A 12,038-nucleotide genomic window follows, 5' to 3' on the forward strand; every position below is an offset into this window, starting at 1 on the left:
TTTTAATTACTCAAATATACATTTTATTTGTCTTTTAGCACATGCTGATTGACTTCACAGCTCATCTGGACACATCACTGTTATGGGATGTGATGGTGCCAGCACCAAGGGTTGACAGATAGGCAGTATAAAAAGATCAATCACAGTGTGTTTTCCAAGTGTCCACATCTCAACACTTGGTACCACTGATTTTGTTCACTTATCACCAATGCAAAACAGCAATACAAAATATAATTGTTATTAAAGTATGTACAAAACAGCAAATTATTTTCAATATTAAGTAAAGCAACAAGAATTTTAAAGATAATTACTTTATTCAGGCATCTTCTCACTTGTGGTGGGTGGTGCATACTCAAACCATTACTGATCATCCTGTTGATACTTATTCATGTATACCAACAGATGACAAAGATCAAATTAAGTCCTGCAGAACCTTATTAATTTGGACTTATTGTAAGTTAATTGGCACATTGTTAAAACACAACTGTAAAATAAATAGTAGTTATCTCTCAATTATTCCAATCAACCTCAGTGGTAGACAGCTATATTAAATTCAGAATAGACTTTTTGTAAGTGAATTCCTATTAGAAATCTTGGACTTATGTTTCCACTTTATACTCCATGGCAATAAATTCTTCCTCTAGTGTTCTTCATTTGCTTGTTACTATCTTTTGGTTCCCGCTGAGTGTGGCACCAATCATCCTACACTACACTTTTCTGGCAGGTGTCTAAAAGTGTTCCCCTTTTGCTCCCCCTTTCCTCACTCCCTTCCACCTGCCTTGTTTACTGCAACAATTAAATTTTGATGATAATGACAGTGATGATTGTGATGAATGTAATATTCAAAGTGTTGAAGAAGATAATGGTGATGATGATGATGATGATGATGATGATGATGATGATGATGATGATGATGATGATGATAATAATGATGATGATGATGATGATGATGATGATGATGATGATGATGGTGAAGGTGCTTATGATAATTAAGATATTCAAAGTGGTCATAATAATGATCATGATAATGATGATTATGATGACAATAATGAAGATCATGGTAATGATGATTATGATGATGACAAACAATCATAATAGTTGTTGTTGGTGTTGGCATTGGTGGGGATGATGGTGGTGGTGGTGGTGGTGGTGGTGATAATGGTTGGTGGTGACGATAATGATGATAGCAATGATGATGATGATGATGATGGTGATAATGATGATGATATGGCAGTGGTGATGATGATTATTAATGATGATAATGACATTCTCCATCACTAATCATTAAAAGACAACAGAGGTTTTACTCTGACTGGACAATGAAATTTAATGTGTAGCATAAATACCCTCCTATATTACAATTAATGATAATAGTAGTGGTAGTTAATAATAATAATAATAATAATAATAATAATAATAATAATAATAATAATAATAATAATAATAATAATAAACAAGTCTGGTGTTCACACTAATCTCCATGGACACAATGAATGCAGTCCATGCCTGTGAAAAATCCTTTGTGGCAGCCACAAGCACTTGCTGTGTATGCAGATATCACACACAGGAGATAAATAACTCTGTTAAAAGGTAAGTGTGCATTTGTTACTCTAATAAATGTTGGATGAATTGTGAAGAATTTCCAAATGCAAAGACTTAGTAGTAATGTTTGGAAGTTTTGGATTTATTCCTTAAATAGTGTAGAACTGTATTTTAACATTACATTGCCGTGATACAATTTCTGCTTTCGTTTACTCTGACCGACTTGGGTGACACATGACAAGCTGTCAGGTGCGGAGTTTTGTGTTGCAGCTCAGCTGAACTGTAGCAAAATTAATCAATTACCATAAGAATTTTCCACGCCAAGATAGCAATCAAAGCGGATGGGTGTTTATATAAACAAAATTCAAGTACTGTTAATACAGAACTTTAGCATATTAAAAATCAATCTAAAGCAGCCTACTAATTGCCATTATCAACTTTGCCTTTCAGTATGACTGAATTAAGTAAATGAATAACTGCTGCCTGATAACACTATCAGGGTGGAGTGCACCTTTAGCACATTTCTACATTCATCACTGCACATAGACAAAAAAAAAAAAAAAAAAAAAAAAAAAAAAAAAAAAAAAAAATCATTCTAAATCACATTTTAGTTCACCTGACTTCATAAAAATACAATGTTAAATAATTATTGTAAAGGGTTCATACTCAAGACTTTTACAGTCTGGTTTATACCAAGTACAGTCCCTTATCATTTAGAAATATGTGAATTCTTTGCATGTGTGTGTGTGTGTGTGTGTGTGTGTGTGTGTGTGTGTGTGTGTGTGTGTGTGTGTGTGTGTGTGTGTGTGTGTGTGTGTGTGTGTGTGTGCACAACATGAATTCTTTTTTCCTTAAAAAAAAAAAAAAAAAAAAAAAAAAAAACTCAAATGCTGGAAGAGCTTTGAGATCTATATCATTAAAGGGAAATGCAAGAGAAGTAGTGAAACAATCAAATGTTGAGCACACCTGTACGTAGTTGTAGAAAATATTTGCTGTGCACAAAATTGACTTTATGTAATATCTTATTGTAACACAGCCTAATATTCTCAAATGTTGTCATTAGATGTTCAATTCTGTGCCTTGAGAACATTACAATATTTGAAAATATGGTCACAATGGCTTTAGCACATCAGTCACAGTACATTTATAGTACAATGTATTCAAAGAGTGGCAATTTTCACTTGCATTTGCCATCGTGGATAAGTAAACTGTAAATATCATTTCAAACCTGAAACATACATAATGTAGTATAGGTCCAAATTAATAAGTTTCACTGCACTGCACCATTATATGATCTGTACCTCAAGTGATAAAGGTACAGTATTCAACATTTTGGCAGGAGCCAAAGTGATGATCTCAAGTTTGTACAAACATAAATGTCAAAGAAATCATGTTTTTGTATCTACATTAGTCATGTTCTTTATATATATATATATATATATATATATATATATATATATATATATATATATATATATATATATATATATATATATATATATATATATATATATATATATATATATATAAAGAAAAGGGGAAACTTAAGTTGAATCAAGGGTATAGAGCTTCACCTCTATGAATTACAATAGTGTAAGGTGTCTACATACAAAAGTATTCAAAATACAACTAATCATAACACATTATGTACATCTTCAACACCAGCATCATGGACTGTGAGGAACAGAACACCAGTGTAAGCTCACAATATGCTTCTGGGCCATTAATCTGAAAAAAAAAAATACTATATACAATTCTTATTAATCCATAATTTCCAGAACAACACAAATGAGTCATTGTGTTTACTTATTCTTGAATGGAGAAGAGCAGGACGTAGTGGGACATCATAATTCATCATACTGAACATAAAATGTGACAAACTTTGCAGTTTACTAGATATCATAACTGACGAAAAATCACATTAACATAAAAAAGTCAAAGAAGCAGTTAATATAAGTGTAGCAGTAACTATTTTTCTGTAAAAATGACCAGCGCAATGCATGAGCATGTCATAATATACACATCCAGTAGTGGCAGAATTCTGAATGCTATGAAACATGACCATGCTTAAGTTAATGCATTTTTAAAAATAATGACCAACATGATCTTTCTATGTTAAGTTCACTCAACTTAGAGAATAATATTTTGTCAGGTACCAACATCAAGTTTGGTAGTGCAGATCCCACAACACACATTGAATTCCAAAACTGGCATCACTTATTCTTTAAAATTCATTTTCCTAATATTTTTTTGCATGTGAAATGCCTTAGTACTACATGGAGAAGATTGCTCCTTCTATAATACTTGAAGGAGATATTCCTTTCCATGTTAACCTACAGATATCCTAAAGAATATTTCCACAAAAACTGCAGAAAATACACCTGAACATATTTCCTTGTGTTCATAAGTACAATGCAGTTTGTGTTTATCACTCATGAAAACTGATTCAAGAGAAAAGGCTTTTTGACTTCACTTAATTTCCAGTCCAGTAAAAAAAGAAAAAAAAAAAAAAAGTTAACTTGGATGTCGGAAGTTAAGCCAAGAAGTCTTTTGAAGACAAGTAATGCATTTATTCACTGCAAGCTCAATAAACTCTAAAATACTTACTATAAAACATTCATAAAAATAACTACAAAATATAGTTATGAAGGGACATAACAAATTTGAACTTTAGATATATATATATGATAAAATTTTGTTGTGGGGCAGCAAAGTATGACAAACAATACTAGACTAAAAACAACAAGAGCCTCATTAAGGCACATAAGATGGAAAAAAAGGGGGGAAAAAAAATTCACATCGCACATAAAAATATCAGTATTTATATGATGCATGTTAACAATCACGCAACGATGTCCATGGAGTCTGGGGTGAGGGCATCATCAAAGGAGTGGTGAGAGGAGTTCGGGGAGGAGACCTGTGGTGAGGAGAACACAGGGTCGCTGGTGAAGGCTGGACCATCATCGTCCATCAGATCTAAGTTGAAGCCACCAGAGGTAAAGTCTTCCAGCAGCTCCTGATGACAATAATAAACTGGTGATTTGTCTGACAAAATAACATGAAGTATATTAATGCCTGCTGATAGCAGCACCTGACAGGCGGTTTTTCTATCATGTCATGAATTTTTAACAGTTCATATATATATATATATATATATATATATATATATATATATATATATATATATATATATATATATATATATATATATATATATATATATATATATATATATATATATATATATATATTTTTTTTTTTTTTGCTTTCTTTGTGTGGTTAATTTGGCACTGCTTAATTTACCCATTATGGACTTATGGACTCTTTGAAACACCTGGAATCTAACAAACAGATGTTGATCCTCAGCAAAATTATGGCAAAGCCCTAACATATTTGTCATATCATTCAAATATAAACTGTCAGTGTTGGTGAAAAAGGGGACTCACTAATACTGTTCAGAGAAGTAAAGGGACTGATCGTGTGGACAAAGTGGGTAATGAGTACAAGCCAAGGAACACTTGAGCCTAACACACTAACAAGGAAATTGCCTTCCCAAGTAGAAATGTAAAAATTTGGAATGAGTTAAATGTAAAAGTAGTGCTCTCCCTCCCTCCCTCCCTTCCTCCCACCCAAAAATATCTTAAGATCAAGTTAAGTAAAGACAGAGATGACAAAAGGACAACATGAGACTATCTTAATTCTGTACACTATACACTGCATTATAATTTTGGTGCTGTACACCTCACACATTTCCATTTTATTTTAAAATGTGAAGGAAACTGATTCTGTATTCCTATCAAATCCTTCATCAAGGTATTTGTAAGATATTTGTAAGATACCCAATTATACATATATAAATAATCAGGTATTTTGCAAATAAAGAAGGGTTTTATTAAGAATATATAGACTATTAACCATACATAATAAAACAAGATGGAAATCCAATGGTCAAGCAGCATGAAAGAACATCACCTAGTGATGAAGTTACCATGTTTGCTTGTCCTCAGATAACAAAATCATTGTGCCAGCATCCACGACGTCAAATGCAGATAAATACAACACTATAAAGGATCAATGATCGTTGCAAAAGCTTAATTTTGTACATTTTAACATTTTGATGAGCTTTCTAATGAATTCTACCTCTTAATAAACCTGCTTGTTGTCTGTATCCTTGACTAATGCCCAGCTACTATTGTTCCATACTACAAACTTTTCCACAATTCCTTCACACACTCTGACTCTCTGTCTTAGTAAATACTTTTATTACATCTAAGTGTATTATATTATGACAAAATTGAAATAGGTCCAGCAAGCTCCAAACCATTTCTCACAAGTTATACTTTCAATTTAGTGTTTGAGTTCATTAACACTTGAAATAAACCCTCAAATTCTAATCCCATCAAGGCAAGTAAAAATGTTTCATGAAATGGAAGGCAACACACAGTCATGCTACTGCCAACCCTCACCACCAGAAACAAATGAAACACACATGAAATCAACCCCAAAAATTCTGTGCAAAATAGTACAATGGGTGTTGGCAAAAATATGCAGCAACAGGCAAAAAGACGGTGCCAAATCAACATGAAAGTTGCATGCAAGGCTTAAGTAAGGAAAGCAGGTACATACAAGATAATGAATAAAATCAAGCACTGCTAATAACTGTTGATGGAAAAAAAAATTGCTGAAGATTATAAAACACTGCTGAACTACATAAATTCTACACTAAGAAATGCAGGTAAATGAAAGCTGCCTACACTTTCTATGAAATGGCTGTGCATCAAGTAGTTTATATGAGAAGTATTTGCAAATCATAAAGCAGGAGTAATCAACAGCTTTGCATTAGACAACAAAATGAAAGTCAGATACAATGATTTAAAAATGCTCTGCTTGATGTATTAATAAAGATGGAGATAAATTTCAGTCCACTTTTATAAATTTTGTGGCTTTAAAATGGTTACTTGAAAGCTAGAAAATATATCATGTGTTTTCATGTGGTATGGACATAGGGAGGGGGAATGGAGTGAGGGAGTTAGGAATCAACTCCTCCTTTATATAACACTGAGAAGTGTGTGTGTGTGCGTGTGTGTGTGTGTGTGTGTGTGTGTGTGTGTGTGTGTGTGTGTGTGTGTGTGTGTGTGTGTGTGTGTGTGTGTGTGTGTGTGTGTGTATTTACCTAGTTGTAGCAAAGGGAAGGGGAGATATGGTCATATTGTCCCATCTCTAAGTCTGTGTATGTGTGTGTGTGTATGTGTGTATATGCACACTCACATCCATTGGTGCATACAATGATACAGCAGTGCAGTGATATAAAATGTGAAGTCAAAATACAATGCTGTGATTGCTTCCTAGAGCAGTGGGAGAGAAAAAAAAAAAAAAAAAAAAAAAAGATAAACAAATGAGGAAAATAAATAATGGTAAAAGAAAAAGGAAGGCAGGGCACACGTACGTCAAGCAGGGAACCGGTGAGACTCTGGCTGCACCTCACCTCCTTCATCTCTCCCCCACCACCTCCACCTCCACTCTCCCCAACCCCTCCCCCTCCTCCAATCCCGGCCATGTTGCTGCCCATCTCACTCTTGATAAGGGTGGAGAGAAGCAGACTCTTGTCAATGTTAGTCTCCTCCACCTTGATGCCATTGGCTCGCAACTTGGTCTCCAGCTCCTGCAAGGGTGTGAGTCTTGACCACAGGTGTACATGACAACATGAAGTGCAAGTGAAGTGGTGTAGTTTCTAAGCTTTAACAGTAAATGGACATTATCTTATTATCCTTATTCACACTGCTATACTGCTGGATCTTTTGCTATATCCACACTTAAAAATTATCCCCTTTAATACTGTTAATTTAATCAGCAATTTTTTTGTTCTATCCTATTAGCTGTTCATTCTTATATCCATTCAATGCATCACACAGCTGATCTACATCTTAGTCCTCCTTAACTAAGCCATGTATTTTCAGTGATATGTGTGTCAAAAAATCTAAAACTGGGTGAAAGTAATTTTTATGACTCCAATACATAGGATAGTCGGTACAGACCTGTATCCGGAGGTGCAGCTGCCTGTTCTGCTGCTCAAGGGCGCGCCGCTTGGCCTCTGCCTCCTTATTGGCATCTGCATCCATCTTCAGGCGGCGAATGTAGTCAACAGAGGCCTTGAGGATCTGACCTTTGTTGTGACGAAGGTCACGTACCAGCTCAAAGTACCTGGAACACCAGTGTGTGTGTTATGGCATCCTCTTCCCTCAAGAGGGTCAACATAGGTTATCAAAAATTATGTTGCATACCCTCAACATGTACTTCTTTTGTAATCATGATCTTGCCAAGTTAGCCTACTGAGGAAAATGCTATGTAAGTTACAAATTTAGTGCATATAATGTAACAAACAAGCAGTTACATGAATCTGCTATCTCTCTCACCACTCTCTAATGTATTGTGCATGGAAATACTACAAAATTTCTCAATACTTCTAATCACTTAAATAATATTAAGAAAACAACTTAACTACGGCTGTAAAGTGGACAGCAAGATGAAAATAATTACTAGTTGATAATGATGTTCAATGAGGAAAGGACAGAAGGAAGAAAACTTACAAAAAAAGTAAAGTTTCATGATGCTTGAAAGGAAAGTTAGAAGGACAATGCTGGAAGAAATTGGAATAACAAAACATTAACATGAAAAAAAAATAAAGTGCAACATGCGATTGAAGTTATTTGGGTAAGGATGAGGTGGCAGCTATTCTGTTGAATGAAATTTATGGTTAATCTTAGCAAATGCAGACAGAAGCTTGGATAACCTTCAAGTGACATTATCTTTGTATACGTACGGTTCATTGCTCTTTGGGAGGAGGGTGGCCAGCTCTTTGATGCGGTCGTTGATGTTGAACCTTCGTCTTCGTTCAACTGGTTACCAGAGAGATACAAATCTTTAGCTTCCACAGCAGACTTTTCATATTAAAAATTTTGTCATCTAAATTAAAAAATTTCAATAGTATGGAGGCCAATATATTCTTTGCAAGATAATCTAAACAAAAGTTTACCAAATAAACTATTACAAAAAATAGACTGTGCAACACAATGAAGATATTTCTCTCTTACAATGAATTAAGAATACTGGCAATGAAAACACTTGGCATATTGTTTTATTATCTTGCTGCTTTACCATATACTGTTCCATAAGTAAATGCTTAAAAATAATTGAAAAATAAAATAAAATAAAATAAATAATAATAAAAAATTAGAATAGAAAAAGATTGGTGATTGCAATCTGTCCCAACTCACTCATGTTATGGTTATCCTTCTTCTGCCTGTCTTTCATGTAGGCCACAAGTTGCTGGTCGCTGACTGCTGGCTCAGTCTTCACCTGGGGCACGTCAGGTGGGCAGGAGGTGGAGGTCTTGCCCATGTAGCTGTTGAGGCCCAGGATGTTGCATAGTGGGTCGGGCACACTGTTGTTAGGGGCCTGTGCAAACAAACTCTGTCAGGACTGTGCACTTTTGCTGGTAAAAATAAAGCAATCTAGGGGGGAGAGAGAGAGAGAGAGAGAGAGAGAGAGAGAGAGAGAGAGGAGAGAGAGAGAGAGAGAGAGAGAGAGAGAGAGAGAGAGAGAGAGAGAGAGAGAGAGAGAGAGAGAGAGAGAGAGAGAAACGGGGGGGGGGGCCTACATAAATAAATGAGATCTAACATTATCCATGTAGAAAAAAATGTCTAGGGTAGGTGCACGCCGATGCCGCGCGACTCGACAAGTGCCGCAGAGAGAGAGAGAGGAGAGAGAGAGAGAGAGAGGAGAGAGAGAGAGAGAGAGAGGAGAGAGAGAGGAGAGAGAGAGAGAGAGAGAGGAGAGAGAGAGAGAGAGAGAGAGAGAGAGAGAGAGAGAGAGAGAGAGAGATGCAAAGAAGACAGGCTGAAAGTGTTCTTTCAACAGCTTTTACTGAAATTCACCACCTCTTGAACTCCCCTGTCCCTCCAAACGTTTGACTCTCCAACACCCACATACTGGATCAAAACATTTTTTCTCTAACAACCTTGGCCATTACTTATTATAAAGCGCAAGATGAAGACACCCTGCCCATTTATTCGCATCTCCGGCCTGAGGAAGGAGAGGAGGCCTCACTGACATGAACCTGGGGCGTGTTCCCTGGCGCTGTGAGCTGGGCCAGGGCGAGGCACGCCTCCACTTTTCCTTTGTGCTGTCACGCAGACACGATTGTCCATCAGCCTAGCCCTTCCTTGATTACACTAATATACAGTGTTCCCAGTGTGACAAACTAGCGAATTCACTCCCACTGAAAGCGACAAGGGATCATTGTGAAAGGCTGCTAAACACTCCAAGCCGCAGCGTCCACCATGGTGAGCTGGCCGCGTTATTCTTGCGTGCCATGATCAACAAAACGAGGCGCTTAAGACGCCCCACTAGTCTGTGCAATTCTGTTATAAGGAAATAAGAACATGATGCCGTGGCTTGTGTATTGTGAGCGCGATGGTGATCGACGCGATCTGGTGGCAGAAGGATCCACAGGTTGTGGATGTCATCGCGCTTGTTAATACTAATCTCATCATTCACAGCAGCTTCCACCTTGGCTACTAACGGTGACACAAGTCAGACACCACAGCTTACTTCACGTTGCCTCTAACGCCCTAAACCGGATGGTACAAGGATGCGTGAGTGGGAGAGGTTTCACCAGGATTGTACTGAGGACAACCAAGCAGAAGTCGGCTGCAGGATCGGAACTCCGAGGTGTCAGAATACAGACCGTGCTTGGGAGGACTGCTGACTGTATGAGGAATGTTGTGTACAACCTCCAGGAGGTTGCCGGATCTCTATGGCCTATTGTATGATGGTACTCACGAGATGAACTCAGTTGTCAATGGTACTGAGTAATACTGGGGGCACTTGTACCCGAAATTTATACATACATGTATTTCCCTGTCAGCGTGTAAGATTAACCAAATACCTCGATGATATTTTCTGATTAAGAAAATAAATCATGGTTTTAAAATTCTACTGATTTAGGAATGTTTGTAGCAATAATTGTAGCCTGATGTTTGTAGCACGTCATCAAAACAATATTATAATGTATCACTATGGAATGCAATTACTGAGAGAGAGAGAGAGAGAGAGAGAGAGAGAGAGAGAGAGAGAGAGAGAGAGAGAGAGAGAGAGAGAGAGAGAGAGAGAGAGACGTTTAGATGTAAAACTTGGGCCGAGATTACGCCCTTGAGGCCAGTGAGGCAGCGTGCAGTGGTTCAAAACACCTAAGTAGTCATGCTCTTTTGAGGCAGCGTGGAGGGTGTGGCGCTGGTTTACGAATTGTATAAGAAAACAAAAAAGTAAACACTAAGTTAAGGTTTCAATATATTAGTATGCAAAATATAGTTCAAGTCGAGTTTCCAATTATCCAATTCCTTCGCAGTCCTTCAGAAAGCACGCCTTGTTATTTCTATCATGTTGCCCACCTGCCCCTAGCATCCTCATGATCAATGAGGATCAGTCCAGTCTTACATGGGGACTCGAACTCAAGTCGTAAGGATGTGTGTGTGTGTGTGTGTGTGTGTGTGTGTGTGTGTGTGTGTGTGTGTGTGTCATATCTCTGATCGTTTCCGCTTCATTGTATATCTGGCAACACTTTCGTATTTAGGATAACTGTTGGTGTCAGGTGGCAACAAGTATTTCCACTGAGCAGTAATAGTTCCTTCATTAAATCACTACCACGGAAGTCAATGCCTTGAATCTGCTGTCACTCTTGCATATGAATCGTGCCTCCCGTCATCTCTGTCACGCTAACTTTTACTTGACACGCATCTAGCCCAAAGTCACTCATAAAAATAACAACTCTCAAGCGCCACGCGACACAGCAACACAGAGTGGCAACACTGGTCGCGGCGGCCAGCCCAAGGAAGTGACGCTGCCTCACACCGCCCACTACTCACCGCACGCTGGGAGATAATTACAAGTTCACCCTATCTGTTTGAGGCAAGTTCTTTTCTAGTGCATTTTCTATAACTACTAATACAAATAAGTAAACACAGAAAATGAAAAAAGAAAAAGAAAACAAACAAAATAAAATAATTGAACGAATAAATAAATAAATAAATAAATAAATAAATAAACAACTAAAACATATTAAATAATACTTTTAACAATAAAGTAAAAAAATAAGCAAAAGCTACATAATCAGAGTAAGAAGAATCAATGGCGAGGAGTGAGGTGTGGCGGAAGGGGGAGCGGATACTCACCGCGGGGGGAGGGTTGCATAATTGCTCGGGAGTCTTGCGGGTGTCAGCCTCGAAGCGTTCTTCTAGGCTCAGGATCTCGTCGATGACGTCCTCCACCTGCGGCAGAAACAATCCTTATTAGATCGTTATCACCATAACCACCACCAACACCAGCCACATTAAGAGCAACACCACGATCATTTCTCTTCATCTCACACCATTTACACATTGCTGCTGCTGATATTGCTACCAACGTCAAGATCACTACTACCACTACTACTACTACTA

The 12,038-nt window shown here is 37.2% G+C and overlaps 1 protein-coding gene across 4 annotated transcripts in view; it reads right to left on the reverse strand.

The window, feature by feature from the left end:
* The window catches only part of LOC135108392 (transcription factor EB-like), a 129,921-nt gene continuing 117,883 nt past the window's right edge, over positions 1-12,038 (reverse strand). For 3 of the 4 annotated variants that reach the window (XM_064019338.1, XM_064019341.1, XM_064019340.1), the window contains exons 5-10: positions 11,772-11,867; positions 8,817-8,997; positions 8,363-8,438; positions 7,578-7,743; positions 6,989-7,204; positions 1-4,558 (exon numbers count right to left, since the gene is read on the reverse strand). In XM_064019338.1, coding sequence (XP_063875408.1) covers positions 4,385-4,558; positions 6,989-7,204; positions 7,578-7,743; positions 8,363-8,438; positions 8,817-8,997; positions 11,772-11,867 — 909 coding nt within the window. In that variant the 3' untranslated portion in view covers positions 1-4,384. The remainder of the gene's footprint in view (positions 4,559-6,988; positions 7,205-7,577; positions 7,744-8,362; positions 8,439-8,816; positions 8,998-11,771; positions 11,868-12,038) is intronic. The other variant, XM_064019339.1, reaches the window with a different exon arrangement.

The sequence above is a fragment of the Scylla paramamosain genome, chromosome 17 (assembly GCF_035594125.1).
Source record: "Scylla paramamosain isolate STU-SP2022 chromosome 17, ASM3559412v1, whole genome shotgun sequence".
NCBI classification, from domain to species: Eukaryota; Metazoa; Arthropoda; class Malacostraca; order Decapoda; family Portunidae; genus Scylla; species Scylla paramamosain.